The following is a 22,464-nucleotide window of genomic DNA, read 5'->3' as shown; positions in this document are numbered from 1 at the left end:
TCAGTTGGTCTCATTGATTTACGCTGAGGTTAGAGCGCGAGGACGTGCAGGCAGTGTTGCCAGATTGGGCAGTTTTCCGCCCTATTGGACTAATTTTAATAACGTTATGCTGGCAGAATGAGCATTAGGCGAGTACATACAATATATCGGCTGGTTTAAAAAAAACAACTGGCGGGATTATTATAATTCTTTCTACAAACATCAATCAATACCACACCTTTCATAAGGCATATCGTTTGTACTACTACTACCTTCCAGCTTTGACAGTATTACAGTTTAGCTTCCAGCTTTTGTAACAATGTATTTCAGCACTTTGCTTCTTCAGGTAATGTAATTCAGCGTGTCAGTTTTCGATTTCAGCTTCCAGGTGCACTGCAATACATTTGACCTTTCCGATTTTTCAGAGTGCAGGGCAATACATTTGACCTTTCTGATTCTTCAGTTCAATTAATTTTACATTTCTGCATTTTTAGCAATGCTTTGCGCTTTTCATTCAGCTGTTACTTTATTTGTTTCCAACCATTTACATTTTCTTAAATGGTCTGCATGTTTACATTGTTTACTCCATTTAGACTGTTGAACTGTTATTCAAATCCTTTAATTTGATTTAAGCCATTTAACATTTCTTTACGTCTTAAACTATGTCTTTATTAAAAAATATTTTCAACTTCATTTTGCACTACAGCACTCACCGCATTTTCTGCAGGAAATGCATTTTCTAGTTTATTTAAATGTTCTAGATCCTCCGGTTCTGTCTCTTTCTATTAAGGCTGCACTTTGAGCATTTTCTCTACATATTAACTCAGAAATTGCTAGGCTAACCATAACATTTCACTTGGAATGGCTTGGCTAACATAAGCATATCGCTGAGAAGCGGTAGGCACATTTTAGCATATTGGTATGAATTGCTAGGCTACAAATGCATTATAGCTTGGAATGAGTGTGCAAACATTAAAATATTGTCACCACTCACTATGCTAACATTAGCATTTAGCTTGGAAGCTCTAGTCTAACATTTCTATGCAGCCAGAAATTGCTAGGGAAAAATTACAAACAAAAGCACAACTTTCGGTCCACTGGCACTAAAACATTCCTCTATGAATCCAAAGAATCAAGAAACTCTGTTTTTCAACAATGTCTCCCGGAGAGTCTTTGTACTCTGTATTAAACCTTGAAGACTTTTTTCAAAGACAAAAAATGGAAAAAAATCCAATAATTATTTTCTTCTGTTTTCTTTACACAGAGTCTGGAGGTCCTTGTGATTCCTCATCGTCCAGGAAACACTGCCTGACAAAGAAGAGAAGTCAGCCTTACAGGGACCTCCACTATGGACACCAGTTCTTTCCCCGCTCGACCCAGAGGTTCTTACTTGAACTTGGGGAAGGCCTTGAAGGGCAGGGGCCGGACTCTGCCAGCTCTCCCTGTCTGACAGGTGAGGTAGCGGATCCAGTACCTTCTGAAGTTCTCGTCCCGAAACCCATAGATGATGGGGCTGAGGAACCGGGGTATGATGTAGACGAGGAGAAAGAAGACGTAGCGGATCTCCAGGCTCAGGTGAGGGAACTGAGTGATCAGCGCCGCCTGCAGCGACGGCACCACGAATGCTAGCAGGCACAGCATCAGCTAGCCAGACAGACAGCACATAGTGACAAGCTGTTTTGTTACGTTACCCAGGCAGCACATAGTGACAGGCTGTCATGTTACGTTACCCAGGCAGCACATAGTGACAGGCTGTCATGTTACGTTACCCAGGCAGCACATAGTGACAGGCTGTCATGTTACGTTACCCAGGCAGCACATAGTGACAGGCTGTTATGTTACGTTACCCAGGCAGCACATAGTGACAGGCTGTCATGTTACGTTACCCAGGCAGCACATAGTGACAGGCTGTTATGTTACGTTACCCAGGCAGCACATAGTGACAGGCTGTCATGTTACATTACCCAGGCAGCACATAGTGACAGGCTGTTATGTTACATTACCCAGGCAGCACATAGTGACAGGCTGTTATGTTACGTTACCCAGGCAGCACAGTGACAGGCTGTTATGTTATGTTGCGTTAACCAGACAGCACATAGTGACAGTGTGTTATGTTATGTTGCGTTAACCAGACAGCACATTGTTGCAATCTGTTATGGCATGGTATGCTATGATAGGGTTTGTTATGTTATGAAATGTAGTCTTTTGTTATGGTATGGTATAGCATATACAACAGAATTTCGACAAACCCAAACAGTGATTCCATAATTCTCTCAGATTGTGGTTTGGTGGTTCTGTGGACGCTCACCTGCGCTCCGTGCAGCAGTACGGTGTTGCGCGCCCGCTGGACCGACGCCAGCGTGGTGGAGGCGGCCTGGGCGGCCATCATGATCTTACAGTAGGTGTACAGCAGCGTCAGCGCCACAAAGGACAGGTAGCTGCCGTCGAACACGCAGTTCTTGTAGTAGATGGAGCGGTCCCTGAACAGCAGCGTGTGGTCGCAGAACATGGACGAGTAGAAGAACTCTGGCGGCTCCTTGGCCAGGGTGATGAAGAGGTCGGTGAGCGGGGGGGCGGCCGTGAGGAGGAGGATGACCCAGATGAGGACGAAGGTGCGGCGCACGGTGCAGATGTGGCCGTAGTGCATGGGGTAGCAGATGGAGAGGTAGCGCTCCACGGACATGCCCGCCAGGATGAGAGGGGTGGAGCGGGTGGTGAGCACCGCCGTCATCACCTGCACCGAGGGAAGGCTTGAACCAGGACGTACCAACCCTAACTAACCCTGGAGCTAACCAACCCTAACTAACCCTGGAGCTAACCAACCCTAACTAACCCTGGAGCTAACCAACCCTAACTAACCCTGGAGCTAACCAACCCTAACTAACCCTGGACCTAACCAACCCTAACTAACCCTGGAGCTAACCAACCCTAACTAACCCTGGAGCAAACCAACCCTAACTAACCCTGGAGCAAACCAACCCTAACTAACCCTGGACCTAACCAACCCTAACTAACCCTGGAGCTAACCAACCCTAACTAACCCTGGAGCTAACCAACCCTAACTAACCCTGGACCTAACCAACCCTAACTAACCCTGGAGCTAACCAACCCTAACTAACCTTGGCCCTAACCTACCTTAACCAACCCTGGAGCTAACCAACCCTAACTAACCCTGGACCTAACCAACCCTAACTAACCCTGGACCTAACCAACCCTAACTAACCCTGGAGCTAACCAACCCTAACTAACCTTGGCCCTAACCTACCCTTACTGACCCTAACTAACCCTAGACCTAACAACCCTAACTAACCTTGGACATAACTCACCTTTACCAACGCTAACATATATTTTTTATAATATTTTAAGCAACAGTGGTCCTAACTTACCCTAACCAATCCTAACTAAGGTTACGGTTAGGTTACAGGTGGTTATGGATGGTTATGGTTAAAGATTGATTAGGTGAGATTAGAGATGGTTAAGGTTAGAGATGGTTATGTTCAGGTTAGAGATGGTAATGGTTAGAGACAATCAGTGTTGTTCAGTACCAGGATGCAGCAGACGGTTGCGTGGATCTGTCTGAAGACGTAGCTCACCACATACAGGGTGGTCACCAGGCTGAGCTGCATGGCGTCATTCACCACCATGTAGATAAACATGATGTAACGCGGGTCCTCGTAGAACACTCTGGCACACAAACAACAACAACATGATGTGGCGTGGGTCCTCGTAGAACACTCTAGGACACAAACAACAACAACATGATGTGGCGTGGGTCCTCGTAGAACACTCTAGGACACAAACAACAACAACATGATGTGGCGTGGGTCCTCGTAGAACACTCTGGCACACAAACAACAACAACATGATGTGGCGCGGGTCCTCGTAGAACACTCTAGGACACAAACAACAACAACAACATGATGTGGCGCTGGGCCCCGTTTCCCGATAACGATGGGTCCATGCTCGTATGATCATTCTCACAAAGGATCTTTCGAACCTTCGTAAAAGATTTCCGAGTGTTTACCGAAACTCCTCTCAACATGAACGCGCGTGCACTGCTCTAACGACGTTAGTAGGCTTGTAACTGTCCACTGACACTGAAATGGGGCCTGTAGGAGGGGGAGACGCAGGAATGTTGTTGAAACTGTATATTTTGTGGCAGCAAAAAATATCTCCCCATCAAGGCCAACAGCAGAGTAGCCAACGAAAAGAATAGACTACAATAATATGAATGCTAAAAATATTAAAACACAATTAATTAGGCCTAGGCCGACATATGCTATTTCAGTCCTAATCCTGAATGCACTGTGCTTACAATTTTTCACGGCATTTCCCCCCCTGAAATGATTCCATGATCCAAAAATTAAAAATAGCTTGTGTCTGTGTGACAACTACATTTATCTCAATGTGCTGATTTCTGAAACATGCTTTGCGCAGCAAAGAGAGCAGACTTTCTCTGATTCTGCATAAGGTTTCATTGATTGGCGCACACTCTCTAGTCTAGAATCTTTGGTGTAAACATTACAAATGCAATGTTCCATTCATTCATTATCATTCAAACACATAAGCTAGGCATTGACACGACTATTGCTGACCCGATTAGGAGAGCTTTAGATCCTGCCCATAGTGTTTGGCAGGGGTATGCTAGTGCGGGCAATGTAAGTGGGAAAGCGCGCAGCGTTCAGGCACGCATCGCTTCATGCAGCAGTCTACGTTTACTGCAGAAACCACACTCAACTTGACGATTGTGCACTCCACTAAGGTCAGGGATGTTCGTAACTGTCTAGACACGGTCCAAGAAATAGTGAACTTCATCACAGCCTCACCAAAGTGCCTACAGTGCTTTATGGCAAACAACCGCAACAAAAAACGCCTGCAGAAATTCTCCGACACCTGCTGGTCTCAGCATGATTTATGCATGTCTTCTGTTATTGATCAATATGAGTACATTTTAACCACGATGGTTGAATTAAAATCAGAGGGAGACAGCAAGTGCAGCTCGAAAGCGACCTCCCACACAAGAGCAATGGAATCATTTGATTTTATTATATGCCTTGTGACGTGGCGTTTGATCTGTAAATTTCGGCTGTGCATGTATTTTTGGAATTTTAAATTGCTGCAATAAATGTTGTGGTTGTTGACTTCTAACATGTCTCTGTCTTTGCTGTTTAAATCTAAGAGTAGTCTACGAGTAATATATCGGCGGTAACCACTGTTTTTGGGGTATTGCGAAATTGCGCCAGCTGGACATTCAGTGGTATGGTATGGGATGTGTTTTAATAAAACACATCCCATACCACTGAATGTCCAGCTGGTGACTCCACTGAGGCTATAGTAACGATGCTCTTAGCGCTCTACGAGTGCCCCTGGAGCCCTTGTTAGCTACAAGTGCTTTCACGATGTTCGTTACGCAACGATGCTTTCGGGAAACGGTGTGAAAACTGTACGATGCTCGTACGATGAACTTCACAAACCACTTAGGCTAATGATGCTAACGGGGCGCTGGTCTTTGTAGAACACTCTGGGACACAAACAACAACAACATGATGTGGCGCGGGTCCTCGTAGAAGCCACTGGAACATCAACATCAACAACACCAATATCTACAAGGACATTGAGGCAGTATAATGGCTTACCTGTTTGACCCTGAGAGAAAAGGTTTGACCCCTAATATCCAAAGCCCATGTCCTAAATTACTTGGATCTAGTGTTTAGATCATCATCATCATCATAACCTTCATCATCATTCCACTGCAGTAGGGGCTCACTTAGTCAACTGTATTCTTCTGTGTTTGTGTGCTTCTGTTTGTGTGTGTGCGTGCGTGTGTGTGTGTACCTGTGTTTCACGAAGGTGTATACCATGCTGCCGTTAATGACGTTGAGGACGAGCCAGACGATCATGGCCACTATGTTCTTTGTCATGGCATTGCTGAAGCTGTCTTTAGGGAACCCCACAGCGCCCCCGGCCTGCATGGAGCTGCTATTACTAGTCAGCAGCTCCAAAGGACTAAAGGAGGAGTTGGACATCATCATCATCCTCATCGTTCTCACCTGCTCTGAAGAGAGATAATAACAGGCAGGCAGGGACAGTACACATCAATCAAAGGTTGAGTTCACAGATGAGGTGTTAAACAACGTCCTGTCTCCCTGAGGTCTAGTCTCAAGATCCCATAGCACTCCAGGCTAGTAGGGCTGCAAACCCTGGTGTTCTGGCTCTGTACCTCCAAGTTACTTAAAAAAGTATTGTCCTTTACAGTAAAGTCTGTTAATTTAAGTTAATTTAAATTACTTTAAGCGAGACAACTGACTTTTCTGTAAATAAACATTCTTAAAATTGCTCAAATAAAATAAAACGTGTTCCCAACACTGATAAATGTTGAACCATTGATCAAGTAATGTAGAATAGGGTTAATACGGACTAAAAGTTCATTGTAGCATATTAATGAATCATGTATCAAGCACATGAAGGCAAAGTAGGACTCACAGATTTATCTGTTCACACGTTCATCTCTCCACCCCTTCATCCTCTCAGCAGTGCCCAGAGCCATTCAGCTTAGAGAAACAGAGAACCGGATGGTAAAAACACAGAACTCATGTTCTGTCTTTCTCTCCTTTACACACTCAATTATTTTTATATTTTAAGTCTTCAACAAAATCATACAAACTAATACTAACATACTAACTAACTACAAATAATCTAATGTTTTCTATTAGATCAAAAGATGTAGACCTATCTGTATAATTTCATAATACATGAGTACATTGATTTTCAGTGAATGGTTTGTTGTATTAAATACATAGGGTTAGAGGGCTTGAGGTGAAATCATAGTGACATGCATTTACGCCGACAATATATAGATTATATATATATATTTCATAAAACTATATTTAAATATTCATGTTCATATCAGCAACACTAGCCACACATTGAAATGTGTGATCATATAAATTGTACCATATGATAATGTTACAACCTTAATATGTGACAATATAACTGTTACAATATTATATCACAATATGATAATGTTACAACCTTAATATGTGACAATATAAATGTTACAGTATTGTTATGTTACAATATTAATATGTGACAAAATAAATGGTAAAATGTCATGTTATGTTACAATATTCATATGTGGCAATATAAATGTTGAAATATTATATTCAAATATTCAAATGTTACAATATTATTATGTGACAATATAGAGCACCATCAACACTCTGAAACTCTTTTCTTTCTTATAAAAATGTATCTTGCAAAATGAATGTGCACAAGTAACACCAAAGCTCAAATAACTACAACAAACGACCACTAGCCACTAGCTATAAGACATGGGAACAGGCATGGTTAGACAAGGGAACTCAAAATGAGCACCTATCAAGGCGTATGTGACTACTTTAACCAAAGCAGTGAATGAATGCAGGCTGTATTCATGATGAAAGACAGAGGGAAGTCTTACCTGGAGCTGGTCTTACTTTGACTAAGACGTCAACCCCCCTTTTAAGCACTTGTGAGGACGTATGGTTGTATATATTAGACTTCAATGAATGTATGTGTGTGTGTGTGTGTGTGTGTGTGTGTGTGTGTGTGTGTGTGTGTGTGTGTGTGTGTGTGTGTGTGTGTGTGTGTGTGTGTGTGTGTGTGTGTGTGTGTGTGTGTGCGTGTATGTTATTGGTGGTGAGGTTAGGGACTGTAAAGAAGCTGAAAGTGCCATTAAGTATTCTAGTTTAGTAGAGAAATATGAGAAACAAAGTGGGGAGTCCAATGAATTGTATTTCTAAAGGTCTTGATCCAGTTGAGTTTATTTCTAAAGGACATGACCACAGATACATAGCGGAGTCCAGTGGAGTTTATCTCTTGATCACAGTTACATTTTGATTATTGTGAAGTCAACCGTACCTGATTAAAGTTAAAGGTTAAAAGTGCTTCACAGGCCCAAATTGTCCACAACCCTGGGAAGGGTTATATATCAAGATTGTTAATAACAAACAACAAGTATTGTTTTGGGGACAACATTTAAAAAAAGAATGTAAGACCCCTTTGAAAGAATAAACAATTAATACCCTAGAGGTGAATGATAATCACCTCTAGGTGCCAGCATTATGCCTTCTCAAAAACGCTCACCCTATTTCTAGAACGTATATCCTTGAAAAAGCATCTTGGTTTTAAACTGGCTCCAGTGTACTATCCTTAACTATAGAACTTTGTAAAATGTACTTATATGATTTAGATTTTAGGTTCTGGTTCCTGAAATTGCCACCTTCACCCACAAACTAACCTGTAAAAGAGGCCATATAATCATAATCATTAAGTTAATGTTCCAAAAATACAATAGAAAGAATCATGAATAAATATGGTATTCTTTATTGCTCCAATATTAAATATTAACATTAATATGACACTATGTTGAAGTCTGAGTTGTTCTGTTCAGTTTGTGTGTATATGTGTGTGTGTGTGTGTGTGTGTGTGTGTGTGTGTGTGTGTGTATGTGTGTGTGTGTGTGTGTGTGTGTGTGTGTGTGTGTGTGTGTGTGTGTGTGTGTGTGTGTGTGTGTGTGTGTGTGTGTGTGTGTGTGTGTGTCTGTGTGTGTGTGTGTGTGTGTGTGTGTGTGAATGTCTGTTATAAAAGCTGAGCACTCTCTGTTTTTTATAACAGACAGTAAAGAGCACATGTATTCATCAACAATGAATTTGGTGTTCCTTACAGTATTATGTTTTTTTTACACTATTTACACACAGTATTTATTTCTACCACTGTTACTTGATCGCCCTTAATCGAAATTGGAATATTTCACGAAGTCCTCACAAGGTCCCTCTCCCTCTCTGCGATCCGACCCTGCAACCACCAACAAAGTACTTCCTGAGGTGATTCCTGAACTTCTTGTCCCGCACGCCATAGATGATGGGACTGAGGAAGCGTGGCAGGATGTAGACGATGAGGTAGTTGGTGAATCGAATCTCCAGGATGTGGCCGGGGAAGATGAGGTGCAGGATGATCTCCACGGTCGGCGAGATGTAGGACAGCATGCACATGGCCAGCTGTGCGCCGTGCAGCAAGATGGTGTTCCGAGCTCGCCGGGCCGAAGTCTTCTCCGTGGAGTGGGCCCGGGCGGCAAACAGGATCCTGAGGTAGGTGTACACCAGCGTGAGGAACACACAGGAGAAGTAGAGGCCGTCGAAGGCCTGCCGCTTGTACGCCAGCACGGGGTCCTTGAAGATGTTCTGCCGTAAGCAGAACACAGACTCGTGGAAGAAGCTCAGCGGCTCGTTGGCCAGGGTGGCGAAGAGGTCGGTGATGTCGGGCACCACGGATATGAGCCAGATAAACCCGATGAGGAAGTAGGTCTTCCGCACGGTGCAGACCTGGGCGTGGCGCAGCGGGTCACAGATGGCGATGTAGCGCTCGATGGCCATGCTGGCCAGGTTGACGGGCGTGTTGCGGGTGGTGAAGACGGCCAGCAGGATGAAGAAGCAGCAGAAGGAGACGTTGATCCTGTAGTACACATAGCTGAGGATGAAGAGCATGATGGTGACGGTCAGCTGGACCGCATCGTTGATGACCATGTGGATGAAGAGGATGTAGCGGGGGTCTTCGTAGAACACCTGAAAAGGGAGGAGAAACAGCATGTGTCTATTTAGACCTCCTGCTCTAAAGATCACATATCTGCAGACTTCCTGGTCGTAACATCACATATCTGCAGACTTCCTGGTCGTAACATCACATATCTGCAGACTTCCTGGTCGTAACATCACATGTCTGTAGACTTCCCGGGATAAACATCACTTATCTGTAAACCAGTGGCGTCTGCTGGTCTTTCAAAGAGGGGAAGCTCATTTCCGGCCTACATCATATAAATTGTCAATTTATGTGTATGTAAATTATACTCTCTGTTCCTTTTCAAGTAAATGTGTGCACACCTGCAGATGTAGCTCCAATTGTTGCCACTAATGCCACTAACAGTTTGTAAAGCTGAGGCATTGCACTGTCCAACTCCATGTCTTTAAGGAACACCAAGAAATCACACAGCTTTCCCCTGTCACCCTGCATGTCCTGATCTGAATACAGGACTTGAAGTTCAGACCTCAGGCTCCCTGAATCAAAGTGATGGCCAACTACCAAAACGATATTAAACTTGAACAAGAAAATGTGGGAATTATGTTAAACTCAAACAAGGAATTGTGTGTATAAGTGTATGAAATGTACAATGAATATTGTCTAGCAATTTCGCCAAGCAAATATCAAGAAATAGGTTGCAGTTTGTCTTTCGACTCGCTTGCAAATCCATGATGGGACTGAGGACTAAAGAGAGCTCCGGCGACGTTTTATAGTTCAAAATCGCTGTCAATCAAATGGCAACTCAGTCTTTCGCAGACCAATTTTTTTAATTTTAGGGGAAGCTGAGCTTCCCTTGCAGTCTTAGAGAAATTGCCACTGCTGTAAATCTACTGGTCAAAACATAACATATCTGTAGGCATCCTGGTCTAAACATCTTATTTCTGTCAACTTTCTGGTCTAAACATCACGTTTCTGTAGGCGTCTTGGTCTAAACATCACATATCTGTTAGTGATGGCTCGTTCGCGAATGAATCAGTTCGAACGAACGACTCTTTAACATGAACGACCCGACCTGATTCCCCGTTTCAGTTTGTCTTGTTCGTATCGTTCGTTCGTCGAGACTCGACTCACAGCTCCACCCACAAGTCGCTGACTCGCGAGTCGCCGTTCGTTCACTGACTGTGTTTAGCGCTGAAGACTCGAGGACTGAGAAGTCACGAGAGCCAGCCGGGCAACAACATCCCGATTCTGAACATGAAGCACTCCTCAGCTAAAAGGAACTTTGTTAATGTTGTGTTGATTGATGACCGTTTGCACCATTGCACGATCGTGATTCGTTTGAGAATGAGAACGAGGGAGGAGCTGAGTCTGACCGACTCGGCTGAGAACTGTGCATTCGCGATTCGTTTGAACGAGAACGAGGGAGGAGCCGAGTCTAACTGACTCAGTGACTGAGAATCATAATTCACCGCTACCGGAAATGCGAACGAATGAACGAACAAACAACACGACAACAAACACGACTCTTCTTGGCAAACTGACCGACGCGAACCGATTCATTCAAACAAATCATGAAATCCACCACTAATATCTATAGACTTCCTGGTATAATCATCTACTGTAGACTTCCTGGTCGCAACATCACATATCTGTAGACTTCCTGGTCCATCTACTGTATCTATCTATCTATCTATCTATCTATATATAAATATATTTATAATGCGAACATATATATATATATATATATATATATATAACTGCTATATATTATTTTATTATTGTCGTCATTGACGAGTGAAACTAGAATGCATTTCCTGCAGATATTGCAGTAAGTGCTGTAGTACAAAGTGAGGTTGAAAATATGTTTTAGTAAAGCCACATAGTTTAAGACGTTAAGAAATGTTGAATGGCTTAAATCAAGTGAAGGGATTTGAACAGTCTAAACGGAGTAAACAATGTAAACATTCACACCATTTAAAAAACGTAAAATGGTTGGAAACAAATAAAGTGAAGAGTTAAACAAATAGCTAAAGTGATGAAGTTTGAATACATTTGAGATCAAATATGGAATAGCTGAGCTGTTTGCTGTGTGTGTGTGTGTGCGTGTGCGTGTGCGTGTGTGTGTGTGTGTGTATGTGTGTGAGAGAGAATGGGCGGACGGCTTCACCATCCTCCCATTGAATTCCATTGTAAAAAAAAATATTTTAAAAGTAGAATATCTTAAAAAGTTTAAAATATATATTTAAAAAAATAGAAGTGCAAGTCCAAGCTAATCTGAACATTTAAAAATTGGAAGTGAGTGGAAGGAGTATGGTCCCAAAGTTTGTAGAGAATAATAAAGAAATAATAAAACTATGCTGCATGCAGCACTCACCTAATTAACTGAGCAAGCTAGCCAAAGGATATTTTGGCTAGCTCGTAAACGGGACCCATGTTGGATTATAAAGAATTATAGATTGATCGATTCCAATGTAAAATAGGCGGTGTGGATTTTCTTTTCGTTCCGTCTTCGTTTTCTGTTTTCCCTGGCTGGGTTGTGGAACTCTCTCGCCTAGGCAAAGGTAGGCTTTTCTTTATTTAAATGGGCCCAGTTTATGGGGTTTTCGGGTATCTCCTTATATTCTATTAATGTATTATCATATTCACAAAATTGTTCTTCTTTGGATATCCTCTTGAATTTGCTTGCGGTTGTGTGTGTGTGTGTGTGTGCGTGTGTGTGCGTCGGTGCATCTGTGTGTGTGTGTGTGTGTGTGTGTGCGTGTGTGCGTGTGTGCGTGCGTGCGTGCGTGCGTGCGTGCGTGCGTGCGTGCGTGCGTGCGTGCGTGCGTGCGTGTGTGTGTGTGTGTGGGGGGGGGGGCCTGGGTGTACCTGGTGTCTGAAGAAGGTGGCCACCACACTGCTGTTGATGTAGCTCAGCAACAGCCAGACCAGAACCACCATGAGGTTCTTCACTACAGCAGAAGTCAGGGTGTCCCTTACCACAATCCACTGGGGGGGAGAGGGAGCATTACATTTTTCCCATGCCAATACAGGCCGTTGAATCAAAAAACATTGAGAGGAAAGGAGAGAGGAAATGAGGGCATATATTAGTCATCCCAATATAAATGTTTTCCTCCCTGCCTCTCTTGTTCTCTATAAGAGAGAGAGATTATTTCTCTTTCTTTTTTTCTATATTCTATATTTGAAAATATCACCTTTACAGAACAGGTGTAGACAAAGGACATCAAAGACACCAAGACATGACAGTAGGTGGAAGAACAGTATGAATGCACCCATGCAGGATGTTGAACCACTGATTTTTAATTATTACATAAGTGATTAAAGAGAGGAATGGTCAAAGGACAGTATAATCAGACCTGCAGGGAAGTGATGTTGTCTCCTAGCCCGAATGAAGAGTTCATCCTTCAAAAACAGCACCTTGTAGAGCGAGAGGGGAGATACATGAGAGTGAGAGGGGGAGACAGAGCGAGAGAGAGATAGAGACATTTAGAGAGAATGAGAAAGAGAGAGAGGTATAGAAAGACAGATTGAGAGAGTGGGAGAGGGAACATAATCGACAATTAATGTCGGCCTGGCAAAACTAAAAAAAATGATGTTTAAACTTGCCAATAAAGTTTTGTTCTGAAACTGAATTAACACGTGATGAGCTTTCAACAAAGTGCAGGATGCTAAGTTGGACTTATTATTATTATGCCTTAACAAAAAATGATTTGTCGCCCAATGATGCGTCATCCATTTCGTGGCTATGATTGGTTATAGGCCTTTCCAATTGCTTCCAATTGCTTTTTTTTTTATCATCTCTAAGTCCTATATTTCTGGTGACCCCTACATTTAGTTTTTTATTCTGGTTTAATATTAAATTGTTAAAACTCACTATTATTCATTACTATATATATATTATTAATTTACTATCATAATTCATTCAGTCACCACCTCAAAAACATTAGACCAATATTGCATGAATCAACAATGCGTTCATGTAGGCCTACTGTTAAAAACGGAAAAACAAGAAGCTTCAGGAATTGGGGCTAGCTCAATGAAATAGTATTACATTGAAACACAAATGAACATTGAAACATTAGTTGATTCATCATTCTTCTTTCTAAAGTTTAAGGTCTGGCATATGCTCTGTTACCAACTCAAAATGACCTCATCGATCATGACCCACAAGTTGATAACCATTGATCCAAATCATTTGCAGTATATCGTTTTTAGATTCATTAATTCAATTACAAATTCAGAACTTCATTTGTAATTTTGATTTGCATTTAGGGCATTTAACAGAAAGCATTTATCCAAAGCGACTTACAATAAGTACATTTGTCAGAAGAAGGTAAAACAATATATCGCTGTTGGTACAATAAAGATGTTCATAGAACCAAGTGCCAAGCACTAACAATCGATTAATCCATTCCCCATGATTGCTTAAGAATTTATACTAAACTTGTATACTATATTGTAATTATTATTATTATTATTATTATTATTATTATTATTATGATAAGTAGTAGTATTTGTAAAGGTAAATTATAGGATACACTTTACAACAAAAAAATAATTCTCATCTTATTTTAACTCAAATGATAGCATACACACAGCAATGTGTATGTAATAAATATTTACATATTTTCACACAGCATGCAGAGAGTACAGAACAAGTACAGAACAGAGAACAGAGATTACCTCTACTTTACCACAAAGTCCGCCTCTCCCCCACTCACCTGTGGCCTGAGAAGACAGTCACCTGGCAGCAAGACACCTTTTATACATTACATAGCTGAGAAATCCCTGTGGTGACAACAGCTTTCATAATTTACCAGTATTCACAACATTTCCATGTTCCATAATTATGTTCCATAATTATAGAATTAAATAACAGATTAATACATGTTATCAGTTAACAATAAAAATAAAAAGCTAAAAGTGTAAAAGTGCAATCAGTTGGTTAACCATCAACCAAAAGATTGATATTGCCATGCAATGGAATATAAAATATGTAGTAATAATTCATTTGTTTAATCATATAGTTTAATTACACTCCAGATTGTTGTATCAAAATATAAAACATATGAATAAAAAGTTTTCATTCATTTATTTACATTGATAAAAACCTAAACATATATAGCAGTTTAAGCTTTCTTCAAATTAAAGGTCAACCTCGGCAATCATTCTATAGTTTGGTGTTGGTGTTTGTTGAGGCAGTGTGCAAGCACTAAAGAAATGCACCCTAAAATTATCTTCAACCAGAAAATAACCAAAATGTAAAATTTACATCAAAAGGCAAGTGATCGAGCAGTTTAGTTAAATGGGTAATAACCAGTACTAGAAGACAGGGATCCATGATATACAGCAAGGTAGTATAACAGCATGCATCCATAAACTCTCACCTAAAAGGCAAATATAAACAAATTAATCTTCACTTATTTTAACACGGCTAAACGTTTTGTCGTCCAAACATATCATAAGCAAGTGTTTGGACAGTGTGAGGAGTGCCAGCCATGTGAAATTCATGTGAACTTATATCCTTTATATTAGTCATGGTGATACTATTTCTATATGAATAAATATATAATTTACCTTATTTAAGTGTTTAAAATCTCTCTTTGAAAACGGTTTTAAGATCATAATGCTAAAATAGAGACGTTTTCTCCATTTAAACAGATGGTAGGTGTGACTATGCTGAAATCTTTGCATACTCTTTACAAACAGGCTTTTGAGTTTTTGATTTTTGAAAACCAAGAAATGACCACCACTGTACCATTATAAAAAACATAACAATTGACCATTTTCTTTGGTTTTCTGACATGTGCTTGATATACAAATTGTTTAATGTCCTTGCACCACCACCACTCAAGTAATGTGTGTCATTCTGCAGGGACAATGTAAGGGTATCTAGGGATCTGCAACGAGAGGTGATTGTTCTACCAAATTCAGGCGGACAAAGCATCCAAGCATCTGGAAAATGGAACTCAATCCCGCTCCATAATAGAGACTGTGCAAGTCTTTGAAAAAAAAAAAAAAGTCTCTGAAGACATGGCTAAAAGAGACTCAATCATGCGATCATTGATCCTTGTATATAGAACACCAAATGTATTATGTATTTTGTATGATTTTGACTCTTTAATGTTGTTGATGCTGTTCTCTTGGTTTTGATATCGTCTGTAATGTTTAGTAGTCAAGAATCGTCAAGAATCACTCATGTCTTACTCATGATTTAACCATTGAACATCTTTCAACATGAAATTGCTATACAATTTGTATGGTTCCACTCTTTTGCTGTGCTTCCTGCTGTAGAATTTAAAGCATGGCACATTTTGCCGCCCTAGGCAATCGCCTAGGTCGCCTATGGCAATCGCCGGGCCTGGATGGATGCTCTTAAATTGACCAACTATCTGTGTGCGTTTTGATTGAACCGCGTTAGGGGTCAGGTGATAGGGGGCGCATGAATAGAGTGTCCCGCTAGAACTATCTACCCACTTCTGGAACACTACAATTGGTTGTACGGTGTACAGTTGTCGTATAGATGGAATGTCTTGCGGTTGTCGAGTCAAATGCTTGGCTCAGTTTACCAATATAAAGCAAAGTTGCACATATGCATGTGACAGATTTCTAATATTAATCATGAGGAACCACAGCCTACGTCTTCATCCATTCTCGGAGATTGTGAAAAACCATTGATATAAATTGGTGCAAATTGAAAACCATGTGTGCCTGTGCACATCAAGCCAGGAGCTCTCGCTAACCTCTGAGTTTAAACAGGCTGAGATGGTTGTTGTTGTGCCATTCATTTAAACCTATCCTGTTTTTTATTCAACGTTCAAAAACGGTTGTAGAATCTAGATATTTATCTTGCGTTAACAGGGCCATATTCATATTAAAACTAGTTATCTGTCTATAATTGTTTAATGCAGCTGCATGCGTGTACGAATGATCTTGTTTAAAACATAACCTTACAGCTAAAAGGTTTTCAGAATTAGTGAAACATTGTTGTATCATATCATATGTTGACTCACTGTATATTTCTGGGTAAAAGACTTACTAGTTGTTTTTTTATTTAGAAGCTGATGAAGCTGATGTGATTCTCATGACGTTTTGTTTGTTTGTGCTAGCTTTACACATCAGGTATCTCTTGAGATAATGCCTGAACTTCTTATCTCTTACTCCATAAACGATGGGGCTTAGGAACCGTGGTATGATCTGTATGAAGACGTAGGAGGTGAAGAAAATGGCAAGTTTTTGCTGGGGGAAAAGGTTAAACAGGGCCGTCAGAGACATGGGGAATATGTAAGTCATCATGCAGAGCAGGAGCTGGAAGCCATGCAACAGAAGAGTGTTCCTCGCCTTCTTCACATCTGTGTTGGCCGCCTTGGCCACAAACAGAACATTGAAGTAGGTGAAGAACAAGGTTAGCCAGACAACAACAAGACAGATGATGTGGGAGGTGTTCCTCCTCTGGATGCCTCTCCTGAAGACCGTGTCCCGGGAGCAGAACACCTTGGTATGAAAGAAGCTTGGAGGCTCCATGATCACGAGGAGGAAGATTTCGGGTAGGATGGAGATGGCACTCGCCCCCCAAATCAAACCAATCAGAATGTAGGTTCTCTTCACAGTGCAAATCTGTGTGTAGCGCAGGGGGAAGCACACAGCTACATAGCACTCCACTGCCATACAGGCCAGGTTGAGAGGGGTGTTGAGGGTAGTGAAGATGGAGATGACCAGCAGGAGGCAGCAGAAAGAAACGTTGATGGTGTAGAACATGTAGCTGATAACGTGCAGAAGCCCAGACAGCGACAGCTGGATCATGTCGTTCACCACCAGGTGGATGAAAAGATTGTATCGAGGGTTCAGCCTAAAGATCTGCAGGAGGAAGAGGTAGTGTAGTGGTTAGGGTGGTTAGGGTGCACTCCCAGTCAAAATATAGATATTTAAAGGTGTGTGGTGTCTGGAGAATTGAGTGTCTAGCGAAACAGACTTGGAAGAAATGGTATATAGGTATGTTTTAATTAGTTTATAATCTCATGAAAATAAGAAAAAATCGTTATGTTTTCGTTACCTTAGAGCAGGCATCACCAAATGGCGGACCGCGGTCCGGGTCCGGACCCCCAGTGACGGTTCTTCCCGGACCCGTTAAAATTATAATATTAACTAAAAAAGATAAATCATAAGTGCATGCGCAGCTAATCTAGTTAATACGACAGGAGCGTCATCAATAGCCAAGCCAATCAAATTGATTGTTTGCCTTCCCGCACGCACCAGAGTGAGAGTGAGGAGATGAGAGATGGCTTGCTCAAAAGTGAGAAAAGTAGAAGGTGAAAACCGAACTTTTAAAGATGAATGGACAGACAAATACATGTTCGTTCTGCCTGCCTGCAGCCAGTTCTAGACCGCTGTGTCTCATATGCTGTGAAACTATGGCGTTAATAAAAAAAAGTGGCAACGTTAAGCGTCACTATGAGACCAAACACGGGTCGTTTGAGGAAAGGTACCCGCAGAAGTCTGCAGTGAGGGCAAGTAAAATGATAGAACTGAAAGCACAGTATGACAGGTCTACCCGTGTCCTCACGCATACATTTACAGGCCAGCAACGTGCAAATGAGTGTTCATTAAAGATTGCGTGGATTTTGCAACACAAGAAAGCATTCAGCTATGGGACAATTGTGAAGGAGTGCTTAAATGCGGCTGCAGTGTCTTTACTTGACGGTAAACAAAAAGACGCCAAATACCATTGTCAGCTACAACAACAACCAGAAAATCTGAACTATTAGCAGAGGATGTACTGGCACAGCTTGATGCAGCTGTTCAGAACGCCGTATGCATATCCTTATACATTGATGAGTCCACAGATGTAACGGATAATGCCCAGCTTTTGGTGTATGTGAGATTTCTTCACAAAGAGAAGAAAGAGATGTGTGAGGACCTGTTGGGTGTAATGCCACTTGAGAAAGATTCTGAATGTTATCAGGGCTCTCAAGTTTTGAAGACAGGCAAGAGTGACATTCCCCCCCGCCCCCCGGGTCCCGGCCCGTCGGCCCCCGGTCTATAGGTCTATAACACTGGTGTGTGTGTGTGTGTGTGTGTGTGTGTGTGTGTGTGTGTGTGTGTGTGTGTGCGTGTGTGCGCGTGTGCGCACACAGAGAGAGAGAGAGAGAGAGAGAGAGAGAGAGAGAGAGAGAGAGAGAGAGAGAGAGAGAGAGAGAGAGAGAGAGAGAGAGAGAGAGAGAGAGAGAGAGAGAGAGAGAGAGAGAGAGAGAGAGAGAGATTATGACTGGTGTTTTTGATTGTTTGATCATTTTTGGTGTAGGCTCCCATTTAAAACAGTTTGGTTCTAGCCCAGCCATTTTAAGGGTCATAATGGAGGACAATGTCCCATTTAAAGCCAAGCTGTTGCGTGTAGCGGTTTTGTTTAGCCCGACCATTGAAAACACTTGTAGCAGAATCACGCGAACAAGCTTTTTTCATTGGTTGTTGCGTTACATCTTACCCAGATACACTACAATGCTATTTTCTGATTGGCTATTGTGTAGCCTCTTCTCTTGGCTGGTAAGTGGCGGGCTGCGATTTAGAAAGCCAGGGGAGACGCGCCTGTTCCATGGTTAGAGCTAGAGAAATCATGTTGGGTGCTGCGGCAGCGGCATACAAGTAATTTTTCAGCGTGAGAAATGAAATGTGTGGCGGGAGGGCGTGACAAAAGACCGAAATGAGTGACTGTCACGCTCAATGCGTGACACTTGAGAGCCCTGTGTTATACTTGAAATATATTTTATTCTGGAGAAATTCAGTCTCTGTTGTCTGTTATTGATAAAAGTATATTACTTTGAAAACACTTGAAGTTTGACAATAAATTTTATAGAAATGTACGTACATTGTTGATTTTATACACTACAGGGTACACTATTTCGGGGAGGAAACTTTAGTAACTGGACCTCTTTGAGGTCCTTTGACCTTAATTGAATACCCCTGCCTTAGAGTGAGCAATTTAAATCCTCATAGGGAGCAGGACCTCCTCTACGGAGCCTGCCATGTTGCACCGCCATGTTGCTACAGTATCCCAGCATGGACAAATTTTTGCATTTTGAATTAAAGTGTAATTGAACCCCCTGTTTCAGCTCAAACTCGAACCACCCCTACCCTACTTCATCACAGATACACACGCAAACATACACACACACACACACACACACACACACACACACACACACACACACACACACCTCATCACTAATAGACACACACACACACACACAAGTCTATAGATACTGAGGAAAAGTACATTTCAGGTTTAAGATTTCTTCCTCGCCTTCTAATATAAAGTTCCAAAGCTCAAATACTGTACAGACAGAAATAAGGCTGAACCAAAAAAAGGCTCATATCAAAATTCAAGCAGACTATGGCCCGTTATACCACTCTTTGGCTAGAGCAGTGATTTGCACATAGCAATTTAAATAATACAAATATAATTCAAATGCAATCATGTTATGAGATGATGCAGACTAGTCTAGTAACTAGGGTGTTCGTCTCCAAGAAAAAGTTTCTTGTTTTGATTCATGGTGTTTTCAGTCTTCCTCAAGATGTCTTAACTGTACATGCTCCTTAATGGCCTATTGCTGTTTTCACTCTCCAAGGGTATGGCCGGCAGGGTACCTCGTGTTTGGAGAAGGTGTGGACCAGGGTGCCATTGATGTAGTTGATGGAGATGCAGAGGGCCACGACAATGACATTCTTGGCGACGGCTGTAGTTAACGTATCCCTTAAGAGGACAGCTGAGGAGGAGTTTCCCTGCACCAATGACTCATTCAGGGTGTTGAGGTCTGTTACCCGATAGCTGGAAGAAGAATTTCAGTATAAAGAAAAAACGTTTTAAATTAAAAATGTAGGTTAAAAAAGGTTGACCTAGAGTATAACATAATATAATAGTAATAACACATTTCAGATTAGTAATTGCAGGTAAATATCTAGTAAATATCAAACCATACACATTCATCACTGCTTGACGCATTGACTGGCTGATGCCAGTACTAATAAAATAGTAAACAAAGAGTATTATTTAATCCATCTGATTTAACAATGAAACATAATGTAATGTTGAAAGTTATGAAGTGAGGAGACTACTAATAGTGAAATGGTTTATATAGAGCATGTTAGAGTCTAGGGGCTTAGGTGTGTGTGTGTGTGTGTGTGTGTGTGTGTGTGGGTGTGTCTGTGTGTGATGGATAAAGATTGTGTGTGTGTGTGTGTGTGTGTGTATGTGTGTGGGTGTGTGGGTGTGTGTGGGTAATAGATAGAGATTGTGTGTGTGTCATAATGTATCATGTTTTTCTCTGTACAACCAAATCCTTGGATGGTTTTAACACAATTATAATGATAACGAATGTATATCAATCATGTTAATGTCATTTGTATTGACACATTATTATAACAGTTAAGACGAATAGCTTGGCTTCCAGCATTTAATGGAAACATAAAAATGCTTAACGACATGAAATATAAAGTGTTGGTAAACACAACTTCAACAAACAAATGCATAGATCAGTAGCATTTGTCAATATAGGTCAAACATCAGAGCCTTAAATTATTAGGACCACTTATTTAAAGATTAGTCTATCAACATGAAATCAAAGTGTGACGTGGCCTTATCTCCCAGTCTGATGTAATGAGCCGTTACTGTAATGTACTGTAGCTATCTGTAACTCTTGATGACCAATTGTCTGTAGTTAGCATTAGAGAAGGATTTTCTGACAACTTCATATCAATTGGTTATTTTGTTTTGATGTATAAGGCAGGCATTACTGTCTGGGCAAAATGTGTGTGGACAGCAATAGCGTATTATTTTTGGCCCTACCGGAATTATCCAGATATTGATGCCTGAAGGCTGCTGAGAGAAGTTGCCTTTTAACTTGGCAATAACAAATTTAATCTAATCTAATGTGCTGAAAAATGGTGCTTTGAGCCCCTTTTCAGGAATAAATGTAGAAGAAACGCAATTGCCTCTTGTGTGACTCGCAACATAATATTATTTACCTTAAAGACCTACTGATTATTAATTTGTAAACTTTAAGTAAATTGAAGTAAAAAAGTAAATCTATCTATCTATCTATTAACACTAATCTATCTAAGAAATATATAGCATATAAACCAACTTTTTTTATTTTATGATCATTCAAAGTGTCATAATTGGAACTATAGTAGATCGTGTTTCAGATAAGAGCACACACAATGGGCAGCCAGTGTGCCAGCCATTATATTAAACACAGAACAAGACCTAAAACTGAATCTTCCGTAGTGTGTCGTCCTTTCTACCATGCAACCCTGATCGACCCTTGCTCTGGGGCTCGTCTGGTGTGAGACACCCTTTACATTGAATCTCTGCCGTAAGAGAGTCAGACTTGGAACAAGAGTGGATCCCAAATCCACTGACCTCCTCCTTGAAATTTTCCTTTTGAAGCTTTATTCAAATAAAACATGTGTTTTAACCATTTAAAATCAAACGCTGACCCATATCGTCACTTTCTCTCCTGGATTCACTAAAACACTTGCTGATATAATTGGTCAAAATCACTTTGTTGTGCTGATTCGGCCTGAGAGCATTTTGCATGTAGGCCTATTTGGCTACCCAGTGCAATCTTCTTAAAGTGAAGTCCTATTATTATTATTTATTATTATTAACCTTTATTTAACCAGGCAAGCAAATTAAGAACAAAATTCTTATTTTCAAGTGCAGCCTGAAGGGGAAGGGGGAGGGGAGTGCTAAAAGTGAAACAAGGTTAATAAATTACACAGAACAATTCTATATAATACAGTACATACGATATAATCAATAAAATACAATACAATACAGAGCAATTAATCAATGGAGCATGACAAGAAGCCTGTTAGCAAGTGCAGGAGTCAACTGTAATTTGTAGTAAATTTTGTTTGAAAACGGAGAGAGAG

General features: G+C 41.2%; 3 protein-coding genes across 3 annotated transcripts; all 3 read right to left on the bottom strand.

Annotated features, from left to right (window-relative positions):
- Positions 1-1,235: 1,235 nt before the first annotated feature.
- LOC311339231 (odorant receptor 131-2-like) lies at positions 1,236-6,020 on the bottom strand (the record flags this gene model as incomplete). The annotated part of the gene is made up of 5 exons (XM_084464609.1): positions 1,236-1,287; positions 1,370-1,623; positions 2,288-2,713; positions 3,525-3,663; positions 5,815-6,020. 5 exons carry the CDS (start codon positions 6,018-6,020, stop codon positions 1,236-1,238), a joined length of 1,077 nt encoding a protein of 358 aa, XP_084320735.1.
- Positions 6,021-8,780: 2,760 nt separating this feature from the next.
- Positions 8,781-12,935, bottom strand: LOC311339230 (odorant receptor 131-2-like; the record flags this gene model as incomplete). The annotated part of the gene is made up of 3 exons (XM_084464608.1): positions 8,781-9,581; positions 12,403-12,522; positions 12,891-12,935. 3 exons carry the CDS (start codon positions 12,933-12,935, stop codon positions 8,781-8,783), a joined length of 966 nt encoding a protein of 321 aa, XP_084320734.1.
- Positions 12,936-16,584: 3,649 nt separating this feature from the next.
- LOC311339229 (odorant receptor 131-2-like) lies at positions 16,585-22,030 on the bottom strand (the record flags this gene model as incomplete). The annotated part of the gene is made up of 3 exons (XM_084464607.1): positions 16,585-17,391; positions 20,176-20,342; positions 22,027-22,030. 3 exons carry the CDS (start codon positions 22,028-22,030, stop codon positions 16,585-16,587), a joined length of 978 nt encoding a protein of 325 aa, XP_084320733.1.
- Between the last annotated feature and the right edge of the window lie 434 nt (positions 22,031-22,464).

The sequence above is a fragment of the Micromesistius poutassou genome (genome assembly GCF_964030765.1).
Source record: "Micromesistius poutassou genome assembly, chromosome: 2".
NCBI lineage: Eukaryota > Metazoa > Chordata > Actinopteri > Gadiformes > Gadidae > Micromesistius > Micromesistius poutassou.
The sequence above is the reverse complement of the archived record's forward strand: the minus strand, read 5'-3'. Positions and strand labels throughout refer to the sequence as shown.